This window comes from Drosophila montana, unplaced genomic scaffold (assembly GCF_035044405.1).
Source record: "Drosophila montana isolate Dmon_TW-CO22-7 unplaced genomic scaffold, ASM3504440v1 contig_2716_1, whole genome shotgun sequence".
Taxonomy (NCBI): Eukaryota; Metazoa; Arthropoda; class Insecta; order Diptera; family Drosophilidae; genus Drosophila; species Drosophila montana.
This window is the reverse complement of record NW_026997587.1, coordinates 274,410-301,910: the sequence shown is the minus strand read 5'-3', so window position 1 is coordinate 301,910 and position 27,501 is coordinate 274,410. Positions and strand designations below refer to the sequence as shown.

General features: G+C 45.2%; 2 protein-coding genes across 5 annotated transcripts; both read left to right on the top strand.

Annotated features, from left to right (window-relative positions):
• The first annotated feature begins 24 nt into the window (after positions 1-24).
• On the top strand, positions 25-3,134 carry Incenp (Inner centromere protein). 2 transcript variants are annotated; one of them, XM_064684377.1, is made up of 6 exons: positions 25-337; positions 416-587; positions 633-1,782; positions 1,850-1,946; positions 2,011-2,686; positions 2,750-3,134. In XM_064684377.1, the coding sequence occupies exons 1-6, from the start codon at positions 269-271 to the stop codon at positions 2,941-2,943; spliced, it is 2,358 nt and encodes a 785-aa protein (XP_064540447.1). In that variant the 5' UTR covers positions 25-268; the 3' UTR covers positions 2,944-3,134. The 2 variants fall into 2 exon arrangements, with proteins under 2 accessions (XP_064540447.1, XP_064540448.1); XM_064684378.1 differs by having other exon boundaries at positions 27-337; positions 642-1,782.
• Positions 3,135-6,109: 2,975 nt separating this feature from the next.
• pwn (pawn) lies at positions 6,110-25,815 on the top strand. 3 transcript variants are annotated; one of them, XM_064684294.1, is made up of 10 exons: positions 6,110-6,266; positions 8,691-9,066; positions 20,979-22,982; positions 23,049-23,474; positions 23,619-23,782; positions 23,846-23,968; positions 24,022-24,690; positions 24,749-24,903; positions 24,962-25,103; positions 25,172-25,815. In XM_064684294.1, exons 2-10 carry the CDS (start codon positions 8,877-8,879, stop codon positions 25,370-25,372), a joined length of 4,074 nt encoding a protein of 1,357 aa, XP_064540364.1. In that variant the 5' UTR covers positions 6,110-6,266; positions 8,691-8,876; the 3' UTR covers positions 25,373-25,815. The 3 variants fall into 3 exon arrangements, with proteins under 3 accessions (XP_064540364.1, XP_064540363.1, XP_064540362.1); XM_064684293.1 differs by having other exon boundaries at positions 20,979-23,474; positions 24,965-25,103; XM_064684292.1 differs by having other exon boundaries at positions 20,979-23,474.
• Positions 25,816-27,501: the final 1,686 nt, after the last annotated feature.

Here is a 27,501-nt window from a genome sequence, read left to right as displayed (position 1 = left end):
TTAAATAAATATATTTTTGCGCGGGAAAACAGCTGTATTTAGTGTTCGGTAATATCGCTGTAGCAGCGTGGAGTTGCCACTCTTAATTCATCGATAGTTTTTGTGTTGCGTATCGATGTTTTTTCAGTTCATATCTCGCTTGTGTTGGGCTGGCGACGCGCTAGTCATTGCCGCCATTTGAAATAAACGGAAAGCAACAAAAGAAAAGTTTTGATAAATAAACTTTAATTATTTGTTATTTGTGTGTGTGTATTTAGTGAAAAAAAAAATGGACGACCTACTGGACATAATGCGTTCTATGTCCAAGCTCCAGCTGGAAATGGAAGCAATACGCAAGGTATGTAAATTCCCCTACAGTTGCGTCTGCAACGAATGTCAATGAGATCGCGTCCTCTTCCTTTTGCTACTCTGGCAGGCGCACTTCGAGGAACTGGACCAGCTTTTTTTTGGCATAACATCCGCCGTAGCAGAAGTAAAGCCCACTGAAATTGTGCCACCCGTACAACCCAGCAGTAGCTCCGTAACGCCGCAGCAGACGAAGAAGCGACCCAAGCGTTTGACCTCCCTTGTCGAAGATGATGGCGACGGTAAGTTGTGAAATTATTAAGTGCTGTCGCAAACTCATTTTGTAGCCCTCGCAGAAGAGTCCATTGCCGCCAGCGAGGTCTCACAGCGCCAGAGCGCGCGCATGAGCAATTCACAGCTGCTGGCCGTGGCCCAGGAAGAGGATGTGGTCAACACTACGGGTACGCTGATGCCACCGCCGCCAGCGCCTGTCACAGCTGCAGCCGAAACCAGCATGAGCACCGGACGGCCGCAGCGTGCCGCCAAATTGCGCAGCGAGAAAAAACTCAAGGAGCCACAGCTGAATACTAAAATGCGGCGACCCAGCGAGGAGGAGACGGTTAAGATAAAGCTAGAAAGCGAACAGCGCGCCTCGCAGCTGCACAGAATCAGTTCGTTGAGCATTACCCAAGCAGCAGCTGCTCCTGCAGTGGCCGCGCCTAGCGAACCAACAGCACCTGCAGAAGAGCGAAAGGCGGAGGAGCCCGACTTGGCCACCACTAACTTCCGTATAAAGGTCAAGCGCGAGAAGCTGAGCGTCGACACCACGGCAACAACAACGGCCACACTGGAAGCAACAAAATCAACCACGGATGAGTCAAGCGTGCTCTCAACAACAACAGCAGCCAACAACACAACAACATCCGGTGCCACCAAGAAGAGCCGCAAAAAGAAAGAGGCGCACAAGCCCATCAAAGTTGAACGCTTCAGCGATATTGATAAGAATTTGCCGGTGTCATCGCGCACCCGTCTAGGCAGCAACGGCGCACGCAATTCCCAGGAGTCTCAAGCACCGCCCCCGCAGGCCTCCATATACGAAGATGCAGTTGATGATGTGCCCAACGCAACTGCTACTGCCGGCGCAGTTGCTGCCAATGAAACCGTGACCTTGCCCCATGAGACAGTAGGTGCGGGCATTAACGAGGCCACGTTTAATATGCCCACATCAAATGCCACAATGCGATTGAGTGACCACGTGGCAAGCAATGCCACATTCCAAGTGGATGCCGGCGGCACAGACTCCGAAAAGGAACAATCCATGAAGACGGCACGCGAGGGCAGCATACCCGAGACGGCGCAAAATAACAGTCTCATGACCGAGGATGAGTCGGTGCACGAGGCGGCAAAAGCCCCGACAATCAATGCAAATCCTGTACCCAAGGTGCCCACATCCATAAAGGGCATCAAGATGCCAGCGCGCACACACGAGCTATTCAAGTAAGCAGTTGACAGCCGAGCTATCTCCAATCTGCATTCTCATATTATATCCCTGTTTCTTTATCAGTCCGCTGCTGCAGAGCCCAGTGAAGATGCGTGTGGAGGCATTCGAGAATGCGGCCAATGCACAAAGCAATCTGCGCTCCAAGCGCATCAAGGATGCGGTACGTTTCACAAGCTATTTACGTACTATTTATCTATAAATACATATTTGCTTCTCCTTTAAAGGGCATGCCCGGTTCTAGCACAACGCCGGTCATTGGCAAGCTGGGAGCTCCAACGCTGGGACGTTTTCTTACACCAACGCAGAGCTCCAATGCGTTGCCTGTGAACTCTGCGCAGCCTAAGAAGGCGCCCATGAGCGCGTGCAAGGCCACACCGCTAATGAAAACAGCGACTGGCACCAATCTAAAATCAACTAATTCGAGCTCCAGCAAAACTTTAACGCGTGAGAACAGTGGCGAAGATTTTCGCAAGGGGCTGCATCTGCTGGCCGAGGAGCGTAAGAAACAGCGCGAGCAGAAGCATTTGCAGGCGGCACAGCTGCGCGAGGCCAAGGAACGTGAGCGTGCCGAGCGCATGGCCAAGCTGGCCAAGGAGCGCGAGGAGAAACGCATCAAGAAACAGCAGGAAAAGGAGAAACTGGAGCTGCGCAAGCGTTTGGAAATGGAGGAGCTGCAGCGCAAACTGCTCCAGCAGGAGGAGGCCGAGCGGATCAAGAAACAGGAGCGTGAGCTGCTGCAACAAATGAAGCTGCAACAGCTGAACGCGGCCAAGGCAAAGCAAATGATGCCACCGCCACCAAAATCAAAATACACTTTCGAAATGCTGCACGAGGATGATTCCACCGATGATGAGGGCAAGGTCTCCTACAAGCGGCCACCAGTGCCAAGCTGGAGTCGCGGTAAGCTAACATATATGCCATTCTATATGCCCATACCTACTTGCTAAACCTAATCTCTTACAGCTCATGTGCGCGGCGCTGCAATTTGTGTACAAACTTTTTGCCCCACGGATATCATCGATAGCTTCTTCTCGGTGGCGCCACAAACACCGGACCTGAAGAAGATATTCCCCAACATTGATCCCAGTCATTTGAAGCGCAACTCCAGCGTGCTCTGGTCGACGCCCCCACGCTACTCCGAGTTGCCCAAATACTAGGCATATTTAAGTTTATTTTTTAATATTGCAATCATATAGCTATTGTTTATACCGGCAGTTGCCGCATGTTTTTCTTACATTGCTTCAGTTTGTTTCGCTACACAAATTTTTGTACTCAATATTAAATAAATTATGATAAAATAAACATAAACATAAGGCCGGAGACCGGTGCGTCCGCATTGACCGCAAAACGCCTGCTCAATGAATCCCAAAAGTACCGCTTCAGCTTAGAGTCTGACATTAATAGCCAGGCGCTAAGAACTATTAAAGCTGCCAACGTGCTCAATTATGGCCAGTTGTGAGGGTTTCCACCATTAACAGGTGCCAAACAATAGTAAAAAATCAAGTAAATAAATATGTGTAGAATAAGTGAGGATAGATAGGTAAACAAAAATTTCACTGGTCATGGCCCATGGTTTTTCTGTCATGGCCTGCAGTTCGATTTCGAATATCTTCTTCTTATCAGTTGTTTTTTGCTTGGCTGCCAAATGAGGTGACATGAAAAACGAATACCGCCAACGGATCGTGATCGGCTCCTCTTGTGTTTCATGCTCAGGTTGTGGCTGCGACTGCGGCTGCGGCTACTTCAACGTCTACTCCCACTCCAACTCCTACTCCTGCTGTGGGTGTGCGGTGTGCTCATCCAATGCAATTGAATACTCGTGGTAAGCCGCAAACGCGAATGCTGCTCGTGTAATAGAGGCTATTTACAGAGAAGCCTCCATAGAAATGGAAAACGAAATACTTCAGGGTTAGACCATACAGGTCTACGGTATGCTGAGGGCTAACGACTTTGTCACGATGTTCGCAACGCACAAGAATTTTAAGAAGGTAAAGCCAATTACAACAGCAAAACATTTATTCTTAGAAATGTCATTAATTTATTACTTCTGCAGGGTATCACAGCTTCAGCTCAAAACTATGTACAGGCTATGAAGACTTCTCCCATTTAATTCCTCTACATCATCAAAACTTCGGTAAGCTCTTAAAGTTCGTATTAATCACATTCGTAGGGTATAGAAAAATCGATAGGTTATTTAAATTAAATTATTGCAATGTTTAAAATATCACGATTCAATTACTATTGAAGGGTATCAATCATGATTATCTTGTTACTCTCATTATTTTATTACTATTGTAGGGCATCAAAGTGTCGACTAAGCACATAAAGTACAGTTCCTTCTTTCTAGTTTTCATTTTCAATTGCTTTAGCGGCCTTTGTCTTTGTCTACGCCTAATCTTGATCTCGTGCGTTTGCAATTTGCGAGGTAATTGTTGAACACGCTGCTGATTGGGACTTGGCTTGTTGCCGCGCCCCCAACTATAAGGCAGATGGGCGTAGAGAACAGCAATGGAAGCCGGCGGCTTGTTAGTGGCGTTTGGGCCAACTGCAACTGCAGCGATTAGTGACTAATGTGCTGTTTAGGCCCAACCATTGGCAATTGGCTAGAATTGCAATGCGCTGCCTTTTGCCTTTTGCTGTTATTTGGCTAATAACACGCGCAAGTGCAGCGGTTCAATTGGACATATTCGATAAGTTGGCACTTTCAATTGTTGTTGCTGCTGCGGCCAGAGTCAATGGCAGGCTGCCGCAAATTCACCACAGCAGCTCAAGCTAGCGGCTGACGAAACTCACCACAAGCTAAGCGCAGCACTCGGCTAACGGCAGCGCGTTCGGTTTTCAGTTTTCGTTGAGCCGCTGTGCGTTGAACACCTGTTGACGGTAAAAAGTAAAAGAGAGCAAGCAAGCAGCAAAAGAAGCCAAACACACTCGAGTGTTCGTGCGTGTGTACGCGTATATTTGTGTCTGTGTGCGTTAATCTATGAAAAGTGAATAACTAAAACGAGCGCAAAGCTGCTGTTGACGTTGCCATATAAATTAAAAAATTGAAAGAAGCAGCAGCCGCAAAAGGCAAAATGTAAACGGAATTCGAATGAATGATATTTGTGCGCGGCGTTGTCTATCTGTACGTGTGTATGCGTGTGTGTGTGTGTGTAGTGTAGAAAAGCAAAAATACGGCAAGAGCAATAACAACAATAACCAGACAAAAAACAAAACTTTCTTTTTTGCGCTACCTTTAGCCACCGTCTTAAACTGCGTCTTCGTTGTCTTTGTTGTTGTTGCTATTGTTGCAAATTACGTGGTTTTCGCGCTGTGAAATTTGTTGCAAGCATTTTTAATTTGTTTTCGTGCACATATTTTCACTGTTAATTAAAATAAATGCCGCTGCAGCCAAAAGCATAACAAATAAAACGTTGATTAAACTTAATAACATAACTGCAAGGGCAGACGCCAAACTAATTAGTCCGTACAATACGACGCCGGGCTGAAAGACAGCTGCAGCCCCCTGTTGCCATGCCGGATGCGTGATGCGAACAGCGTTGCCAACTGTGGCTTCAAAAAAGTAGCTGTTATTCGATGCTAAAAATAGCTACAAATAGCAGAATTATCTTTCTTAGCACGAATTGGCAATAAACTTGTCATTTAGATGCCAACAAATAGTTTAAATAGTTGACGACCTTTAATAAAAATGCATAACTTAGCTAGAAAATAGGGGAATCGCTAGCACTGCATGCAAATCACATCCAGTTTAAACGGGCTACTTGCAGCAGGCGGCGGCTCATTCACAAATTCTTGCACTAGCTGATAACCTGTCTCTGTTGACCAGCTTATGCCGGTCGCACAGCCTACACACATGTTGGCTATTTCCAATGGGATCGGGCACTAAATTGCCTCAGTCTCAGCCACAGCTCCAATTCCAGCTGCAGCGCCAGCGCCAGCTTCACTATTTACAGTTAGTTGTGCCATTTTGGCGACGCTGCGCATTTGTGCCAATTTTTTGTTTCTGTACAACACTGACAGCTGCTCTGCCCATCAACATTTGCGTCTCTCCCTCCCTCCGCCCCTCTCTCTCTTTCTCTCTCTCTCTTGCACTCTCTAAATTGCTATCTTTAGATTTTGTTTTTCGATAATTTTAAAGCTTTTGCTGCATTCCTTGAAGCCACAAAACCACATTTTTTGCATCCGTCTCTGTCTCCCGCTGGCTGTCAAACGTGCTTCATCTGGCCTACCAATGTCCGAGTCTCTCTCTCTCTCTCTCTCTCTCAGTTGTCCATTATGTTTATAGAAATTTCAATTTGGTTGCCTTTTGCCTGTTTTTTGCAGTTGTTGTTTTTTGGTGAAATTTGTTCGTGTGCAAAATGTAATTGAAAATAACGTGCGATAGACGAGAGGCATCAAAAAAATTGATAGAAAACGCAAATCCATCAATTGGCGTAAACAAAAACTGCTAATGCATTCGGATTAATGATTGATATTTGAGGTGAGCTTTATTAATGGATATTGTGGAAAGTTGAAAGTATATAAGAAAATGTGCAGTCAAGTTTTCTGCTCAAGTCTTTTGTATTGGTGTTGAGTTAAAGAATTTATGAGCTGCAGCCGAATTGGTGATAAACAAAGGTCACAATGGGCGTCGATTGCCACATGGAGTATACGCCGGCAGTCTTATGCAATGGAAGTCGCTGCCTTTTATCGCTTTTGCCTTTTGAATGCACATTTCGCCAATATATCAACCTGCTGCTGCTGCTTCTTGGCATGCATGCAATATCCCGGAGCTGAGCTTCAGTTACGCAACGCAACAGGCGTCCAAAAGATCGCATGAGTCATTTAACTTGGAAGGCAGTCAACTAACTGCGAGCCCAATGCAACACTTCCGTCGAAAAGCCACAGACAACAACATATCGAAACCCAAAGAAAGCCAACTTTATAAACAGTGTTGCCACTGCAGCTATTTTCTAGCTAAATGTAGCCTTTTTCAGAGGTCATCAACCGGAAAGAGTTTCAACTTCAAACTATATTTTGAGGCATTTTAATTATACTAATAACTATTTTTAGCCGCTTTGCACACAACGAACTTAGTTACCCTTTTCGAAGCGGCAGTTGGCAACTCTGCTCGCATGTTAACAATGTAAACAAGCGCTGCTCATGTTGACAGGCGCCTGCGTGGGCAGCTGCAACAACAACAACAGCAACAACATTTGCCTGGCAATCGCTCACTGGAAACAAAATGGAGTCGTTTAATGACAGCCACAACAACAACAAAAACAACTGCGTTCAACACCCACGTTGCGCAGGCGCTGTCTGTCGTCATTGTTTGTTTTATTGTTGTTGTTGTTGTTGTTGTTGTGACTGCTCGCGTTGTTATTAAAAAACTTTCTATTTCACTTGGGGCAGCCGAAATTTCAAGGTTCGGCATATGGAAAAACACCCCAACTTCCTGCACTCAAATGTTGTTAACAGCAACAACAACAAGAGCAGCAGCAGCAGCACCGCGGCCAAAATGTTTTACCATGACTCAACTTGGCGGCTGCACATGTCGGCACCTAAGCATTGCTTTTTTACGTCTCAAGAGCTGAAAGGGCATTTCGGCTTTGGAAAGAAACCCAAATTATTTTGTATATGCTTGTGTATAGCCGGATAAAACAAACCAAAGCATCATAAAATTTGAAATATATTGCCACAAATATAAAGCTTCAAACTAAACTTGGAGCCAGCCAAAACATATTATGATCATCTTTTATATAAAGTAAGGGAAATTTTTTATAAGAATAGGAATCTTCTAGTTTATTTAAAGCTCTTCTGTTTATTTCCTGAAAGATTTCTTGACTCAACAAGTTTTTTCCAACTCATTTTAAGATCTTCATACACAGGGTATTGCCTAGTCGTGCATTGTCAACGTATTACTGTGTTATTTTGATTTTGGGCTTGAACTCAGTTTGAAGTTGAAGTCGAAGTCTTTTTTGTATCTTTCGCTTTTGCTGTGCTTGTAAGCGTAATCGAGTTTTAAGACTTCGTTGCGGCTCACAGAGCAACCTTTACTCTACAAAGCGCTGTCTCCAGCTCATTCCCTCTCTCTCTTTCCCCCTCTCTCTGTCTCTCGCGTTCTCTCTGAGTGCTTTCACTTTCAGCTAAGGCTGCTCCGCTTCGCAATTGTTTTGGTTTTGTGGTCGTTTTAACGATCGTTTGCTTGGCTTCTGATTAGCTGCTAATCGACAATTGTAGGGCGTCACGTATTCGTTGTTATTGTTGTTGTTGTTTTTGTTGTTGTTGCACTTATTGGGTAACAGCAGCTGCAGCTTTGCGTTGGCCGCTGTTACCATTCTGATTTGCTAATAAATTTCAAGTTATTTTTGTTTTGATTTATCGACTTTTGGTCTTATTTTTTGATGAGTGTTGCGAGTTTCACTTTTCCTTTTGACACCTCTTAAAATTGTGCTTAAACTTTCGCTGTTTGAATTTGTTTTTACATCAATCAAAATTAGCATCTCAATCAGTGCGCTGTAAGCAGTTGCTGCTCTCGGTATCACAGGCATCACCTGCTATCGCTGACACGAGGTTACGTAAATGTGGCTTAGAAAGCCGCGGGGCAAGTGGTCTTTTTTTTTTGCCTTTGGGCAATTATGTGGCGTACTCTGATTTATAAGCGTATTTGTGCGGCCTTTTGGCCCTTGTTTCTTTTGGGCTGACGTAATGGCTTTTTCTTGCGAGCCACTTAAATGGACAGTGCTCCCCATTAAACGCAGATCTGTGGCCTGTTCTCACGCAAATTTAAGCGCTCGAAAGCGGCAGTCAGACTGGGCGAGTGTCAAACAAAAGACTTAGGCAACAAACTTGCGCATTAAATCTTTAGAAAAATTGTATCAGTTGCCCAAAGCTAATAAACTTTTTTTTTCTCCTTTTTTTGCAGCTTATAATATGTAAATCTTCAGGCAAAGAAAAGAAGAGGAAGATGCCACGCCAAAGTTCAAGCATAAACTGAAAGGAATACCAAAAATACAAAAAAAAAAAAAATTAACAATACTCGACAACAGCTTAGAATCAAGTGAGGCTTTCTTTTATTGCCGCAAAAGCAGGCAAAACAATTTATGCAAAAATGCGACGAAAGCCACAAGACTTAACACAAAATCAACAAGCCAGCAGAGGCGGCAGCGACAACAACAACTGTGGGAAGAAGAAGAAGAAGCAGCAGCATAGAATGCCAAACTGCCGGTGGCACATTTGGCACTTGTCCGCGACGCTGCTGTCAATTTCACTGCTGCTACTGCTGCACGTTCACACAGCGGGTAAGTAAAATAAAGTCTGTAAGTCGCGAAGGGTGTCTCTAGAGGAATTTCATGTGTGAATTCTTAATGCTGGCATTAGACAACGCTGGCATCTAAAGTCAATAAGCTAACCGCAATAGCATAGTTAAGAGTAGAGACTGAACGACTGACAGATAGCCTGTAAGCAGCTGGCAAATGCTTAAAGTTGATATGTACATCAGCTCTGGCAAGCAAGAATAAAGCTTATTAACAGATCTATAGATCCATAAAAATAAATAATAACTAAAAATGAGCTAATCATTTAGGGCAAAGATATACAAAACTGATCCCAATTTGGCATCTTCAGCGCTCTCTAACAAGAACTGACTTTTAAGCGTCAATATTCTTATATATCTTTTATGGGTTACCCTTTCTCTTCCTTTACTTTTATAGATTGCTTTATAGTTATGCCAGAATGATGTAAAGTAATAGTTAAGAGTAGAGAGTGATCGACTGGCAGATAGCCTGTAAATAACTGGCAAATGCTAACAGATATATAGAAGTAGATATATACTGCAGCTCTGGCAAGCCGGATAAAGCTTATTAGCCGATCTATAGATCCATAGAGATCCATAAAAATAAATGGAAGCAAGTTAGGCAGATATACAAAACTAATCCAGATATGATATATAAGCACCCACACACAAAATTTGGCATCTTCAGCGCTTTGAAATACGAACTGACTTTTAAGAGTCAGATTTCTTATATATCATTGAAAGGCTACCCTTTCTCTGCCTTACCTTCAATAGATTATTATGCCAGAATGATGTAAATTGCTCTTCCATACATTAACTCTGTTTTATTTGCTTGTCTATTTTTATCTGTATGCATTTTCTTGCATTTGTTATACACTCTATTCATTAACCAAAGGCATTTCAATTATCTACATAGTTTAATACAGTTAAAGTCTTTTTTTTTAACTTTCTTCAATGCTTCACAAACTGCATTAAATTCCATGCCATTAGCCTGAGCCAAGTGCTCGCGGCAAGCAAATGCCGCATGCTGCGAGCCCAACACACACACACACACAAGTGTGCGTGTGTGTGTCTTTTCTTTTTAGAAAGCACATGTTTGGTGCATAATTTATTGGGCGTTACTAAGAATGAATAGCTACATAAAGTAGATAACAAGATGCTCACATGCCCATTCAGGTGCGAGTGAGTACCCGACGCTGCGTTTGTTTTGTTTGGCCAAGTCGAAGTATGCCAACATCACGCAGGTGCAAACGACTGACTGACTGACAGACTGATGGGCAGCTGCCAGGGCACCCGCAGTAGCCCACTCTGTTGCCATGGCGAATGCTAATTTCACTCAAAAATACGGGCCTGACCCAAAAACCATGCTCTGACATTTTTAGAGCTGATTTGGCAGGTGTCTAGGCGTGACACATAAAAAATAACTTCAAGATGTGTTGTATATATATACATATAAGTATGTCATGAGCTTGGTTAAATCTTTGTGTCAGATGCGTCATTTCTTTGACTTAATATATTGTGTAATATGTGATTATTCATGCCGGATTCATTGAACTGGGCTTTGCCTTTGCCAGAGTGCGTGACGTGCGTGAATTGAAGTCTAATTAAAGACTTCGTTTATTAATATTTATTCAAGTCTTGCTGTGTGTACAGTTTGATATTGGCGGGCGTCAGTTGCTGCATACTCAAGTAATTAAATAATAATTGATTAGTATGCAAAGCAGCCAGTTATGCAATAGGCTAGTTGTGCATTCACGGGCGGTTTCTTTGCAGACTTTGTTCCGCTGCACCTTTTGGCCAAGTGCGCTTTACAATTATGTGGCCAGTTAAGCAGTTAGACATAATTGGCTTGAGTTCTCAGGCATTCACTGCCAACAATATTTATAGAAAGGGCATTAAAATAACACTAGCGGCCTGTTAGGCGCAGTCAACACTCGCTGCGCTGGGGCACTCATTAAAGCTGCACCACATGCCCAGCCACACGAGCCTAACAGTTGCTGGCTGCCTGCCTGCCCGTTGAATCAATTAAAGCCGACTGCTTTACTGTTTACTGGGCCATTTAAATCAAATATGTTGGCATTTCACAAAGCAAATCTTTCATGCAGCTAATAAGCTTCATTAACATAAGAGTGGCGTCCATTGAGCGGCAACAGATTTACATAAACATGAAAAGAACCGCTAGAATCTGACGAAGATTTAATGCCCTAGCCTAGTTAATTGGTTAAAGCAGCGCGATTTTATTCTTTTAAATGATTTCTTTCCGTGCGAAAATCTGTTTAATATAAATAAAAAAATTCTAAAATAATTTTTAACCTTCAATTCAGTCAAATAACTAATAAATAGACAATAATAAAAAGCAAAGCAGAAAGGCAGAGCTTACTTTATTTACATTTCAAATAATATCCCCTTATTTAAAGGGTATTCAAAGAAACATTTTCACATTCAAGCTCAGAAGCCCGGCTGCATTCTACGTGGCTCGCGAAAATTAGGTGAAGTGAAAATAATTTTACAGCAGCTTAATTAAAAAAAAAATAAGAAGAAAATAATTTCAAGCTGAAGCGGCGGCAGCCAATTGAGAATCTTAAGCAGCAGGCAATAGCTTGGGCTCCGTTGGTAACGATGGAGCGGTAATAACGGCACTTGGGGCTTTCGAAATGTAAGCGCCAAAGAATTGAAATTCGTTTTGTGTGCATTGGAAAAGTGTCGCTCGACGAAGCGAGGCAATCGACAGCAGCAGCAGCAGCAGCAGCAAGAGTAAAACATCATCAAGGTAACGACATTAGAAAGCGTGATGAGTTCGATGTTGTGTGTGTGTGTCTGCGTGAGTGTGTGTGCAGGTGTGTATACCAAAAATTTACAAAGAAAATCAAACAGTTAGCCGTTGGGATATAAGTGCAATTCATCATTTGCCTCAATTTGATACGTTTGATGGGCCGGAATCAAGTCACGAGCTTGTCGCATTGACAACAATAACCTGTTGCATTTAACATGTATTTCACTCAAGCTCTTTCTCTCTCTCCCTCTCTCTCTTACTCTCTCTTTCTCTTTGGGCTTCTCTGCTTAAGCTGCTTACATTTTCAGATTAGCTGTGCTTATTCCACACATATTTCTCTTCACTTTGCTTTTTGGCACATTTTTCGGTTACATGGCCCACTTGCAGCGAGTGAAAGACAGAGAAAGAGAGAGTGGGAGGGAGAGGGAGAGAGAGGGGCATAAAAATAGCCGAAAAGTTGGCCAGGGCCGGCACATATATATATATGTATATATGTATATACTGTATAAAGATGCCGCGATCTTCAAATCTGCTGCAACGCTTCACAAATTTATGGCGCTGCTTTTTATTGGGTCAAGCGGCAGGTTTCATTTGTTGCCCGTTGTGGTGCCGCCGATGCCGCCGATGCCGCTGGTGGTGCTGGTGGTGCAGCAGCATTCTTGGTGGGCCACTCGATTGCATGGCATGTTAACGCAATTAATTAAAGTTTTTCGTGTGCCGGCGAACAGGTGCGTTATCTCTGTGGGCAACTCAAGTGAATATAAATGACAGACTAAAAGTATTCAAATGTAATTGAGAACCTTACGATACACTGAATGAAAAAAGACAAGACTGTTTGGGTCAAGCTCCACAGTTTATACTCCTGCTTAAAGCTTGCAAAACTTTGCCAAAACATAAGCATGAGGGATAACTACTTTTTTTATGAGTTTCCCCTAGTTCATATCATATCATATCAAAAATTGGTTGCCTTTTGTGGAATCTTTGCTTTTGATTGTAGTCTATTGCAGCTGCTCTGTTAACTGGCTGCACTTCATTTTATTAAAATTAATGGCAATTGCAATTTCATGCCAATGATGATATCAGTCCCACAAAGTCTCCACATGTGTGTGTGTGTGTGTGTGTGTGTGTGTGTGTGCACAGATCCAATTAAGTTAAACGTTTCTCCACCCTTTTCATTCAATTAGAGCTGAAACTGTGGAAATCGGAATCGGAGTCGGAGTCTCGGTATCAATAACTGCATGCATACGACTACTTTCCCTTTCCCAGGCGCGCTCGAGCGACAGCCCGTCCGAAATTCGGCACAACGAAAGTTGCCGCGCATAACCATAAACACACACCCATAACAGCAGCCCCGTGTCGCCCAGTCGCATGCCTGAACCCACAATTTATCTTGATGCCGTTTGGTCAAGTTCCTTCTTGGCCCTGGCCATGCCACATATTTGTCCCGCGGCGCTCAAGACATTTGAGGCGCACGCAGAATTGCACAAAGGCAGCGAAAACCGCAGACGTCGTCGGACGGACGGGCGGACGGACGGACGGAGGGCGGGCGGGCAGGTAACGTTCACCTTTCGGCTTGATGAAGCCGCAACCCAGGTAGACAGAATGAACACATGGTAATCAATGAAAACATTTCGCAGTCTGTAGATATTTAAGCTGCGAAACCGGTTCTGTTCGATTTTTGTTTTTTATTAAATTTGTTTTATTTTGTAAGATGCCAATTGGACTTTTTTTTTTTTTTCACATTTTTGGTTATATGGGTCTAAATTTGTTTCAAGCCAAAGGCTTTCTTTTGCAGCGAAAAGACGAAAGTAAATAAAGGTTGAGCTTATTAAACAAAAGACTTAGGCAACGAACTTGCCTCGCTAACGTTTTTCAAAATTGACAAAAGACTTAGGCAACAAACTTGCCTCAGCTAACATTCTTGACAACAATAAACAAAAGACTTAGACAACAAACTTGCTGCTGCTCATATTCTTGGTCAATAAAAGTGTGACCGTAAAAACTTGTCAATAAACCAAAGACTTAAGCAACGAACTCGCCTTTTACCAAGCAGCTGCAATAAATCAAAAAAAAACCTTGAGCAACGAACTTGCTATTGCCTTGCACTGCAGTCCTCACCGGCTCTTTCACACTTTTAGCTTCATTGTGCGTGGGCGTGGCACTGGCTGAGCCCAATGCCTGCATAGCTTAAGGCCATAACCACAATTAGCCCAATTGGTTGACTTCTCGGCTAGCCTAGCTGACACATAAAGTGTGCGTGAAACTTGAAATAGAATGCCGTTAAATGCGTGAAGAGAGTCCCACCACACACACACACGCACACACACATACACACACGCACAGCACTTGGCGCTCAGTTAGAAATAGCCTAATAAAAAGCTGTTTGACTGACTGCTCTGTCGCTGGCCGGTTCTGTGGGCCGTTTGTAAAACGTAAACGTTTTTCAACTTTTGGTATGATAGCACAACCAACACACACACACACACACAGAGAAAAACGCACACTCGTTGCTTTTGAACTTGTCACACGCCATTGAGAGTCGCCCGTTTGTCCATATTGGTCGCAACTTGTTCCGTTTTTCTTGGGGGCACGTTGACACAGTTTCGGTTTGACTAAGAAAAAGAAAAGAGAGCGAGAGAGCGAGCAAAAGCCGCTTTTCAATCAATAAATTTAGCGTTCTTTTAGCATTGAACTTGGCTGCGACAAGACTTGATTTAACTCAACTGGCCACAACTTGACTTAGCTTTTATGTTGGCCAACACAATTTGCGGCTTTGCTCTTGGCCAAAGGGGCGCCGTTGACGCAGCGCAGTTGTGTGCCCATTCTATGCTCCATTTTAACCAACATTTAATCAGCTTTAATTGTTCAATTAGTGACGCGTATATGGAGCGCAGTCAACTGATTGCTGCTCACAATCATTTTGTTGCAGTGTATTGCCATTTACCAACTCTTGGAGTTTACTGAACTCAAGCAGCAGCAGCCACCCTTAGATGCTATCGAAACTATGCGCCTTGCGTGTTCCTATGAAAAGCAAATATTTCAACTATTTTCCTATGTAGTTCGCCTGTTCTGCCTGAGATAAGCGATCTACAGCTAAATTGCAGCTTAGTTCAATTTACAAGCGCAGAGCCCTGCTCTTGGCCAGCTCTGGCTTCTGCCTTGGCATTTGCTGCTTATTAGTGGCTGCTTTGCTTTATGCTGGAATCTGTTATAGTAGTTGGCAGCCTGCTCTTGCGTTGCTGCGGCTTTAATTATAAATATCAGACAATTAGGCTGTTAAGTGTGTCTATTATTTAGGCAGATGCAGCGGTCAGTGCTACGTGGATATCCGCAACTTTCCATCGCCAGAGCCAGAGCCAGCCGAGCGCGCAAAGCCAAGCCAATAAATTTTTGTTTGGCTTAGACAGGCGTACAGCCAAGTTAGCCAAGTGGGGCTCCAGTTGCGGCAAGTCCCGACTGCAACCGGCTCTGGCTTTGCAGCTCGGACTGAAGCTGGAGTCGTAGTCGTAGTCAGACCTTGATTAAGGTCATTCGCTTATGCGCTAACACAATGGCTGCAGTTGTTGTTGTTGTTGTTGCTGTTGTTGTTGTTGCTGTTGGCTTTGCCTTTGGCTTCGGTTTTGCCTTCAAATTGCATTTGCTGCCCGGAAAATTAACATACATAATTGCATGACACGCGCGCCAAATGCTGAAAAGAAAAAACAATTTCGTATGACACACGTCATGGCCTCTGGGCTTTTACTCTGCCCCTTCAAATATCCAGCGACAAATTCCTCAATTTCACTAGATGACAAAAAAACCAAAAAAAAACAATAATAATATTCTCTCTGCTTGCTGAGCCGCGTCATTGTCGTCACTTGTTAATTGCAGCGCATTTGTTTGAAATTTTCATAGACAGCGCGACGGAACTGACAACGAGCGGCACTTTAAGGTTCTGCCAGCAGCTGTCAGCAGTATAACTAAAAGACAAATTTGAGGAATGAGACGACAAGATGCCCTGTAAGCAGCAGAAATTAGTTGGTTCTCGGTTTGAGCTCGGCTCGTAAAGTTAGTTGTCCAAAGCCTTGAACCCAGGTTTTGGTAGAGATTCAATTTTAAATGTATATTCTTTAATATTTGCAACTAAAGCATGTTGCGCTTCAAAAATAGTTTGCAGACATATACATTACATTTCAATACGAAACAAAAAAGGGGTTTACCATATTTGGTATCTATAACTCTTACAGTTCCCGAGCTCAAATAGTTAGTCGCATTGCTTTGGCTGCTATCTAAAAAATCTATATTATGCAATTATATATATATGCATAGTTTACAGGGTATACGCAAACGTACGCTTGATTGCACAAGTGCAGCCAAACAGACAGAATTTGTTTGGGTTGCTAACGAATACGCGGCTGGGGTTTGTCTTGGGCACGTCCCTGGCCCCAGCCAAGGCCTCGAGCCAGACCTCAGCCCAGGCAGCGGTCGCTGCATGACTTTGCTGCAAGAGAAGAGAGAAAAACAAAGTATTTATTACACAAAACTTTCTTTGTGGCAGCGCCATAAAGTAACATTTGTTGTTTCGCTGTAGTTTTTAGTCATATCGACGCCCACCGGGGCTAAGGCAAGCGTTGCCGGAATCAATTAGCATTAAATCAAACAATTTTTAATGCCACACTTTGAGGGGATGCTTAGGAACACGCCCCTCCTCCGTCTCTATATAAAAACTGTGGCGATATTTCAAATGCATGGGACGTGCACAAGATAAGCCAGTAATATCTTCAGCAGCTCAGCTCAGTTCGGCGAGGCGTTGCCCACAAGTTCCTTGACTTTGGTTTTGGAATGGGCGTCTGTGCGACGAGTCAAGTTGAACGAACGTGGGCCCAACCACGGCCTCAGGGCAAGCCGGCGATTTAGATGCTTACATTGCGACACGGCTGCAACATCTTTAATAGAAATCTAACAGAAAGCCGAACATAAAGACCGAACATAAGCCCAAGTTAGTGCCTATTTGCTGAAGCTTTGCTTTTGATTTCGAACAGATTTTTATGAAAGGTTTCTATAGCAGACGCATAAAGTTGGACTTTACAAATTTATTAAATTGTGGCAGCTCAATATGTGAAGGAAAGAAATCAAAGCCAAAAGTGCAATGGGATGTTAGCTAACATTTAAAAAGGCAGCTATGAGTTGCAAGATGAATACATCAAGATGAATACAAGTTACATAACCGCACTCTTGTACTTTCTAAATAATATAATTGGGAATACCATTAATGTATAGACTATAGAATGGTTGAAGTGTTAAAGACTTTGTTATAAATTAAAAATTAGGATAACAACCAACAAACCGAAAACCAAACCAACAATTAAGCATTCAATCTATATAAATAGAAGAGTAAGTCCTAACAAATGGTAATTGGCTGGTTTGAATTCGTCAGCAGTTTTCAAGGCTTATTTGCCTATTAATATGTTTACTATAATATCAACTAATTACCAAATCAATTAACTATCATATAATGTCGAGATTTGTGCTGAAGAACTTGGTAGATTGTTGAGAGCAAAGTTTGCAATTATTTAAAAATTCAAGCAAACTAAATTTAAAAAAAATAAATAATTAAACCAAAATACCTATGAAATCCATTAAATATCCACAAACTATAATCTTACGTCAATTAAAACAATTAAGTCCTAAATTTTCCCCAAAATGTGAACCTTAATTAAAGCAAATAAAACAAATTGAAATGCCATTAAATCATATAAAATAATTGCGGAAAATTGTCGGCTTATTACGGCAGCGCCGCCCCGCCATAATTTGTTGCATAATAGCCATAAGCATTGGGCCAAATATGTGACAACAAGTGTTGGCCTGGCTAAGTACTTAATTTCGGTCTGTCAGACATGGCGTATGCGTAATGCTTGCGTACGTGCGTTAACTATCGAAATATCAAATTGCCGCATTTCATAAGCGCACCAAATGTAATTATTGTCGCTAGCTCTTGCCAACCAAAAATTACACTAGCCTATATGTGCCATGCACGGCTTCTATATCTGTCTTTTGGCCAAGTTGTGAAACAGTTTTGCGGTTTTGCTTTTTCTTGAGCAGCTGAAATAGAAAGTGATTGCTTGTTGGAGGCGCTGAAATTGGCAATTTTCTGTGCCGCGTGTGTGGGTTACGAGTCGCAACGAAACCCAATTCGCAAGTGCCCCTCCCCCTACCCCTACCCCTCCCAGCTGTCCCCCTCAATCTCGTGGACTCAAGTAGCGTTTAAATTAGTGTAGGCAAGCGCTGGAACTAATGACTGCTCTTGTCGTCGAAGTTGTCAAAGTTGTCGTTGTTGTTGTTGTCTTGATTTGGTGCATTGAACTTCGGAGACATGTCTAGATGTCCGGCTTTAGCCGTTGGGGAGTTGGCTGCCTAAAAAGGCACTTAATTAAAGTTTTACTTTCGTTATCCGTGAAAGTGTTGCATGCCACAGATTCAATTTAAAAAATTGTGCTACAGTTCCCCCTTGTTGTTGTTGTTGTTGTTTTTGTTGTTGTCTCTGCTCGGTTAATTTAATAGCCCGGCGGCAACATTTTCATTTTGGCCAGACACTTTTACCCGGCCAGCTACAAATTCAATTTTCGTATCAATAATAGCGCAAAAATATAAAACTCGAATAACAAGTGGAAAAATATTTGTGCAAAAGGAAAGTGAAAATGCGAGCGCACAATCTATATAAGTATTTATGGGCCGTGTTTGCTTTTTGTTTTTTGGTTTTGGTTTTGAAGGAAGCGCTAATTATATCAAAGAAAGTGAAACAAATAGTATTTGTTTTAGTTATCAATCAGCGTGTTTCGGCATTTGCCATGCCAGCTTAGCGCGCCAAGGTGAAAGTAAAAACTGTGCCAAAAACTTAATCGGAGGGGAGTACAACAACTACAACAACAAAAAACAGAAACCCACAAAAAAAAACCGCTTAGCAATTGGGTTAAGCTCAATAACTAAACGTGTTTTTGTTTTCTTTGTTGGTCGTGTGAATTATGCGCAGCGCCATAAACTCCAAAATATTATTAAACTGGTTGTCTGCCTGCAGCAAGACCTTAGACTTCCCCCCGAGTGTGTGTGTGGCATGCCACAAGCATCGCGCTAATATGTCAGCCAAACATTCGCAAACATTTTTCTGCCCGTCTGCCACACACATATGCACTTGACACCTCTCCGGCTTCGGAGTTGCAGCCACATAAATCACCGCAGCCGCAGCGCAAAAGAAAGTAACAAGTGCTCAGATTTATAATACTCTTCTAGCTGTAAGGCTCTTAGCTTGTGCATATTGAATGCTTGGCGGGGGGGAGGGGCGGCACAGTCGCAGATGCGCCACACGCATTGAGAATTGAGTTCAAGTGAGTTCGAGTGAGTCGAAGCCAGGCAGAAGATCAGCAGGTGTCAATTTCGTTAGACATGAGTCCCGAAAAAGAAAGCACTTCAAATACCAGAATAAAAGCGTAAAGTGTGAATGTGATGAAAGCCAACTGTCGAATGTGTTGAATGTCTTAAATCATTTTCTCCAAATTCCAAATGAAGTTCATTTTTGTTTCGACAACAACCTGTTATGGGCAGGTCTAACAATCTATCTTTTAATAAGTGTTAATAATTGCCTGCATTTCTCTTTCAGTTCTCGCAATGTTCTGTGAGATAATTTAATTGTGGTTCAGAAATAAATGTTTGTCAATTATAAACGGAACTATTCGAGCAGATCAACTTAATATTTCTAAGGGAACTCTTAATTGTATAGTAACTGAATAACTTGTTATACCCTGAGCCCATTAAAAATGGGTATTTGTGCAAATGTATGTAACAGGCAGAAGGAAGCATCTCCGACCCCATAAAGTATATATATTCTTGATCAGCATCAATAGCCGAGTCGATCTAGACATGTCCGTCCGTCTGTCCGTCTGTATGAACGCAAGGATCTCAGAACCTATAAGAGCTAGAGACTTGAAACTTTTAGACTTTTAGCTGTAGGTCCTCTTAGTCCCCGCGCAGATCGAGTTTGTTTCCGATATTCGATAACTTTGCCCGTTTCAAAGTAATCGATCAAAATCGATATCGAGTTCGCAATAAATGTTATTTATTTAAATCCGATTGTAGAGTATTAGTGACCCTTATAATAATACTCTACAATCAACTGTTCCTTAGTCTTGCATATATCTAAAGCCTCGTTCCCTCGACCATTCTATCTTTATGCTCATTCTGCTAGAACTGTCTAACTCAACACCCAACCACACTTTGTGTAAAGTCTTAACAGCTATTTGGCAATATGAATTCATAGATTTATTCGCTCAGACAAGCGAATCCCCCCATTGATAGATATATATTCAAACCCAGCCCACAAGTAGCTCAGCTGCATGAAAATTCATATATTTTCCAGCTTTAAAAAAAAAACAACCACTGCGAATGAAGTTGGCATCTTTTCAACGCTTCACGTAGCAATTTGTGAAATTCTCGTCTTGCGTAGAGATCTTCAAAGTTTGAGTTGCCTGTGCAATTGTGCGCGCACTGCCTGAAGGGGGGGAGGCGTAGCCAGGGCGGGCGGGGTTGGGGCGCACTGTAATAAGTAATATGAGTTTACAACTGTGACAGATGTTCGTATGACTCGGGCGAGACATGTTTGTTTGGGGCAGCCTTGGCTTGGAAAAGGCAACCAGTAATTTCAGATGTTGCCAGGTTCAGATAGATGTACGCCCCGAAAACAAATACAATGCGAGAGTGAAAAGAATACAAAAGACTCAAGACACAAACTTGACATCGAAAATAAATGATGCCTGCCAGCCGAGGCTGAGATCTGAAACTTTTGACTGCGACTGAAACTGAAATCTCTCTCAATGCTGGTTTCGGATTTCTAAGAAATGCAAATGTGCATAATATAGAGGAATCCACATGACAATGACAAAGACAAAGCACAGGGCATGTGTGTAAATGTGTGCGTGTCTCTGTGTGTGTGTGTTTGTTGGCAGGTGGTGCAATTGTAGCGTACCTGAAAAGTGAAACCCGGCGTCGCTTTTGTTTTGGCAGCGGCTGCAACAGATTCTTTTCACTGCGATAATAATTAGCGCAATTGAAGCTTTGGCATTTTAAGAATTTCACCAGCATTCTCTTACCTTCCTCCTCTTTCTCTCTTCCCGCAGCTGCCCAGCACGATGGCATCTCGCAGATCTCGCCCAAGTCCAGCAGCCAGCAGTCGGAGGCGCATTTGAGCATTGAGAGCACCATGGCCGATACGAATACGATCTCGGACAGCCGTCGCTCGGCGCCGCTGGAGAATGAGACGCGTGCCCGCGTGGAACGCTCCGCCTCGCCCATACTGCACGAGCCGCAGCATCAGCAGCTGCAGCAGCAGCAGCTGCTGCAGCATCCGGGCCCCAACGACATCGACTATGGCAAGGACAGCGAGAAGGATGTCTCCGCCGGACGCTACTTTCACTACAACATCAAGCCCACGGGCACCTACGATCAGCAGGAGGAGCAGCAGCAGCCGGAGCGCACGCAGCGCATCAGAGCGGGCAAGACCTTAGCTGGCAGCAGCAGCGGCAGCTCCAGCAGCTCCTACGGCAGCTCCAGCACCGAGCAGCCTTTTTTAGTGCAGGGGGGCCTGCGACCGCCTACGTCGGGGTCCCCTATCAGCCCGAGTCCGAGCAGTACTGTCATCTCGAGGGCGAGTGCGACCCAGGCGCCGCATAATGCCCGCCAGAATGGCAATCCGGACATCCAGGACATCATCACGGGCATTGTGAAGCTCCTGAACGGCAATGTCAATGTGCACGCCAATACGCAGGGCGTGCGCCGTCCCTCGGCGAGCCGGATCAACAATCGCGGACCGCCGCGCATATCCGAGGTGCAGCCGCTGCCCATGGACTATGAGGCACAGAAGCCGGGCACATCCATGCGACCGCCACCGTATCCCTTTGACCGACCCGACCGACCATTTATTACCGGCGTGCCCATTCCGGAACAGATTGTGCCCGTTCGGCCGGGCTTTGTGAGCAATCGGCCGCCCTGGTACCGCAACAAGCCACGCCCACCAATAACAACAAGCGTGAACGGCAGCCGACGCCCCTTGCCGCAATACCAGCCGCTGCCGGCGCCACAGCAGCTGCCCGTGCGGCCAACTGAACCGGAGCCAGTGCAGCAGGAGGACTCGAAGCCGGCACAGCCGGAAGCGGAGCCAGCCGTCGATTCCCTGGATGGTGTGCAGCCCACAGACACCACCTACGACTCGGAGTTCTCCAACGAGGATGCCAATGCACAGTACATCGAAGTCTCCGACCAGGACACCGAACAGGAGACAGCTGGCGGCGAGCTTGAGGATGAACTGCAGCCGCCACCGGAACCGTTGCCCACAACGCCGACCAAGGAGCATGCGACCAAAAAGAAGCACAAACCGAAGCCCAGCAGCGAGAAGAAGAAGCCACAGGACGAGCACGAGGGCTACACAACCATCATTGAGACAAGCTCCGTGGTGAACACCGTCATGGGCATGTCCTCCTCCCGCTATGTGCCCATGTCCATGGAGAGTGGCGAGGGTCCTAGCCACGATCTGGATCCCTCCACCGAGGAGGTCATCTTCATGACAGCCAATCGCACGCCCGGACTGGAGGTCAGCACCTCATCGACCACGAGCAGCATTCAGACCATGCCGCTGAGCGAGCTCTCCTCTGCGGACGTCATTGCGCCCACGTCCAAGACACCCATGACCACTTCTACCACCACCACAACCACTAGTACCAGCTCCACCACCACCTCTTCTACCACCTCGACCACCACCTCGACTACCACCTCGACTACCACCACTGAAAAAGCGCCCACTGCCAATGCCCCGACGTCCGCTCCCGCCGCTTCCTACCATCCCCGACCCGGCATTGTGCTGGATGATCCCGAATTCAAGCCAGGCGGACGGCCGCGTCCCGCTCAGCGTCCGGCTGCACCACAGCAGCCCATACAGCCGACACGGCAGCATCTGCCGCCTGGCTATGGCGAAATCTTTGACGTGACGCTGTCGGCCATACAAGGACCCGGTCCCAAGGGCAGCGGCTCCCAGCAGACGATCAACATCAAGCCTTATGGATCCTATGGAGCGGGCGCTGGTGGAGCCGGGAGCGGCGCACAGGCGGACATCATTGTGTCGGCATCAGGTGACGAAGGCTTCGTCTCGATCGATGGCAAACGCACTTACATCAATCTATTTGGTGATCCCACAGATCCGCCAGCGGGCGCCACAACGCCGGCGACACGACTACCCCAACTCCCGGGCGCGGCAACAGGCAGTGGTGGTGCGAGTGGTGGTGGTGCGAGCAGTGGTGGTGCGAGCGGTGCTGCCGCAGCTATACCCAATCACGGCGTCACGCAAAGCAGCGGCGGTTACGTCGTGCCCGAAACGGAAGTCGTGGAACTGCAGCCACAGGCGGGCACCAGCCCGGGACATGGCCACGGACAGACGCCGGGTAAGCCAGCGGCTGTGTCCACAACGCATGCGGGCCCCACGCGACCACACTACCGCCAGCGACCGACACCGCCGCCGGTGCGCATCGACACCTGCATTGTGGGCGACGATTCCACCTGTGATCAGGCGCAGCACGAGCGTTGCAAAACGGACAACGGCGTGTCCAGCTGCCATTGTAGACCAGGTGAGTGAAGGCAGTAGATTGGTTTACTCTTAGAGGCTGCTCCTTTTAATCCTTTGGTTATGGAATACCCTTTTACCACATAGGAAATCTTAGTCTTTTAAAGATCGTAGACATTTTCTAAGATATTTTCCTCTCCACTTTTAGGCTACTCGCGTCGCAAGCATCGCGAGCCTTGCCGCCGCGTGATCTCCTTCCATCTGGGCATGCGCGTGGATCGCATCTATGAGCATCGCATCGTCTGGGACAACAAGCTCTTGGATCTCAACAGCGAACCATATGGACAACTCAGCTACGAATCCGTCCGCGCGGTAAGTAGCAATAAAATGCATCTCCATAAAAATCGAATTAATCGCAAACCTTACACTCTGTAGCTGGACTCGGCCATGTCAATGACACCCTATTCGGATGAGTTTATGGAGGCCAAGGTCAACAATATCTATCGCGGGGATCCCAATTTGGGCGGCAGTGGCGTCTACGTGAATCTGACTCTTAAAGTGAGTAGAAAGCAGGCGAACTTTGAACTTTAACTAACTCGCCTTTATTTCAGCTGGATGAGAGCGTGGAAACACTGCGTCCCAATCTGCGCAGCGATGTGCAGAAGCATCTCCTGGGCGTACTGCATCGTCGCAACAACAACATTGGCAACTCGGTGCTGTTTGTGAGCTCACCGGAGGGCGCCGTCTCGGCGCTGCACGATTTGGATGAATGTCAATCCGCGGAGCTGAACGATTGCCACGAGAGTGCCACGTGCAGCAACAGCTGGGGCAGCTTCCAGTGCGCCTGCGAGTCGGGTCTGCGCGATCCCTGGGCCGATCAGCCGCAGCGTGCGGGTCGCGAGTGCCAGGCGTGTCCTGATGCGTATTGCAATAATCGCGGCATCTGCAGCTACAACGAGGAGGGAGCCCAGACATGTGCCTGCGACTCCAGTCACTATGGCGCTCAGTGCGAGATCGATGGCGAGGTACTGGGCGTGGCCATAGGCGCCTCCGTGGCAGCTGTGATCATCATAGTGCTGACACTGGTGTGCCTCATCATGTGGTCACGTCGCTGGCAACGCGAGCAGAAGAATGCCATGGGCTCGCCCGTGTTTGGCTACATGAATACAGCTCCACTGAAGTCGGCGGGCTTGCCGCAAGCGGGCTACCAGGTGACGCTGGAGGATCGCATGCGCTGGGCACAGATAGCCGATGTTATGGCACAAACGAATCATTACGGGGTGAGTTCTCTTTGGAGGCCAACTGTATTGTAACCATGCCTAATTCTTTGCTTGCCAGGCGGAACCCATTGGACCGACACGGCCTTCGTCGGCCATGTTTGCGTACCCGAATCTGGGTGCCATTGGCATGGGCACCATAGGAGGCATGTCGATGCAGAGCACCATGCAAATGCATCCAAGCGCCAACATGGCGCCGCCAGTGCCATTGCCCAGGTAAATATATACGCGGACGTTGTAAAGGTATATTGCTAACTCCTCTCACTTTTACCAGAAGACTCGGCCTGGGTGCGCGTGCGAATGGCATGCGCACACTGGAGAACTCCAGCTCCAGTGAGGAGGAGGATCGCGCCGATCTGCTGGGTCGCAACTTTCAGGTGCCACGCCCAAAGAGCCGCAGCAATGGCAGCATAGCGGTAGGTCTACAAACTCCAGCAGCAATGCCAGCCTTGACTCAAAAGTCTTTTTTTTTTAATTACCGCAGAACCAGTCGGGCATCTACTATGATGTGGACTATGAGCCCTCGGGCAATGGCATTGGCAACACCAGCGTCGATCATCTCTATGGCTCACAGAATCAGTCGGTGACGCACTCGTCGGTCAACAATCATATACCCGGACCGCAGGGCATACCCATGAGCACTTACACCTCCGGCCGTGCGCCCAGCAGTTACTACATGAAGTGAGCCCCTCACCCTGCCTAGCCCCGCCCAGCACCCGTCCTAGTTTTACACAGAGCCTGTAAATATGCAATTTAGCTGTAGATTAGTTTAGTTCAACCGCCTAAAACACTTTTCCACTGCGGTCCACAACGGGGAAAAGTTTCCGACTGCAGCTGAGACGCGTTTTTGTGCAATCAGCAAGTAGAAGTAGAAGTAGAAGACTTAGATTTTAGGCATCACACAGTTACATATAGTTAAATGCAATGTTAACGATCACTAATCATTAATTTTAATATTAAATGTTTAAATTATTCTGTCCCTAGACGTAAGTGCAGTTCAATTAAAGCCTAGCCGAAAGTCAATTAAAAAAAACGAGCATTAGTATTTACCAATCAATCGAATTATGTACTTAAGCTTAAAAGTGTGAATGTAAATATGAATCAATAAAGATATTAATGTAAAGTAAATTTGTTGATGGCATTTTATGCTTCATTCAAATAAGGGTTATAATCTATGGAAAAAGCCAACTCGAAAAGCCATTATTTAAACAAATTTATGAAGTTCAATATTTAAGTAAAAATAATAATATTCAAATTCCCTCAAAACAATGCTCAGCTTTAGATTATTCAGATTTCAAAAGTAACCGCCAAACTCTCAATGCTTTCAAAACTGTGCTGCTAACACAGACAGCTCTCTCGTTTTGGCGCTTTGTTTTTAGTCGAACTGCCTATGCGGTGCTATTGCTCAAGTGTAAGGGAGATAGCTACATAGCACGTTTAATGCCAGTGTTGAACAGGCGCATGAGTGTAGCTCACACATTGACTTGAGCGCGCTTTTTGAACATGTGTTATTTTTATTGCATTGCAAAATGATTTGCAATCTTCATCTGTTGACATTTGAATTATCTAACAAATTGCTATTTTCCTTATGCTGACTCATCAATACAAACCAATAATAAGCATGCAGAAAGCCAGCTAGGGCTTATTTATGGTCATTTTCACTTTTGTTTGTGAAAACAAAAAAAACGAGACTTGATGATTTATGAGTGCTGCCGCCCCAACACGGTAGTTGCTTTGGTTCACACGCATAAATAAATTAAATTTATTAGAAAAAGAAAAACTGAACAAATTTTCGTGTGTTCCGTTTGCGTGCGACGTCGCTGGGTCGCTCGTTTAAGACCGAAAGTGGAACTGCGGCATCGCAGCTTATGCAACCAGCTGAAGTGCTGGTGGTAACTTTTAACTGGCCGGGTCGTAGGCACTGAGCGCGTGAATACGCCCCTTGACCCCGACAAATATGAAGGCATGTACCAATTTTAATGATGTGCACTTAGCACAGTCTCTGCTAGCTTAGCAGGCGGGCGGGCGGACAGACGGACGGACAGACGGACAGCCTTTCGACAGATCAGAAAAAATAACAAAAAACCCATCTATCTATCAACTCGTACGCTGCAAATGCCGTGTATTAGCCGGCTAATGGGTATGTTTTATGATGCGTGTGAGGTTCAATGCCGACTTAATTAATCGACACCTTTGTTGTCGATGATTTTTTGGATTTTTTTTATTTTTAAGTTAAAACCGCTTAGCGCCAGCAATTGAAAGTCGATAAGGTCGAGACGTTAATAGCGCCTATTTCATAATTCGACAACGTTGAATCGAAAAGCCACAAAAATATTTTGTAGTGCGCAGATTTTGAAGATGATTTTATTAGATTGTTTCGCGCAGATATTGACCCAAATGTGATACAATTTCGATTTAATCGATTTATTTCTTTCTTCTTTTTTTTTGTGTTTTTGCCATGACGATGCAATCTTTTGCGTGGCCAATTGCGACAACCGAAACAATAACAGGGCGGGGGCGTGCCCGGCTGCAATATAACGCAGCTCACGTAAACGTGCGGCTCGTGCTGTTGGCCATATAACGAAATAGACATCAAATGCGCGTAAATAGCAGAGCGATGGCAAATAATATCAAGTACTTGAATTGATGCTCCGCATTGGCGACGATTTGCCAAATTGGCATATTATGTCACCCGCAAGTCAGCCGCGTGGCCTTCAGCAGGAGCCAGCCAATGTGCACTGGGTCAATAGACATCATCATCATGACTGGCGCGTTATTGTACAGCTGAGAATTGCAACAAGGCGTCGTTAAAGC

What these genes read in the sequence shown, in the direction of transcription:
- pwn (XM_064684292.1), top strand. Translation starts at nt 8,877, where the DNA reads ATGCGACGAAAGCCACAAGACTTAACACAAAATCAACAAGCCAGCAGA. An exon ending in CAGCTGCCATTGTAGACCAG is followed by an intron (nt 23,475 to 23,618) that starts GTGAGTGAAGGC and finishes CTCCACTTTTAG; the next exon opens with GCTACTCGCGTCGCAAGCAT. An exon ending in ACGTGAATCTGACTCTTAAA is followed by an intron (nt 23,969 to 24,021) that starts GTGAGTAGAAAG and finishes CCTTTATTTCAG; the next exon opens with CTGGATGAGAGCGTGGAAAC.
- Incenp (XM_064684377.1), top strand. Translation starts at nt 269, where the DNA reads ATGGACGACCTACTGGACATAATGCGTTCTATGTCCAAGCTCCAGCTG. An exon ending in TGTCGAAGATGATGGCGACG is followed by an intron (nt 588 to 632) that starts GTAAGTTGTGAA and finishes CTCATTTTGTAG; the next exon opens with CCCTCGCAGAAGAGTCCATT. An exon ending in CGCACACACGAGCTATTCAA is followed by an intron (nt 1,783 to 1,849) that starts GTAAGCAGTTGA and finishes TTTCTTTATCAG; the next exon opens with TCCGCTGCTGCAGAGCCCAG.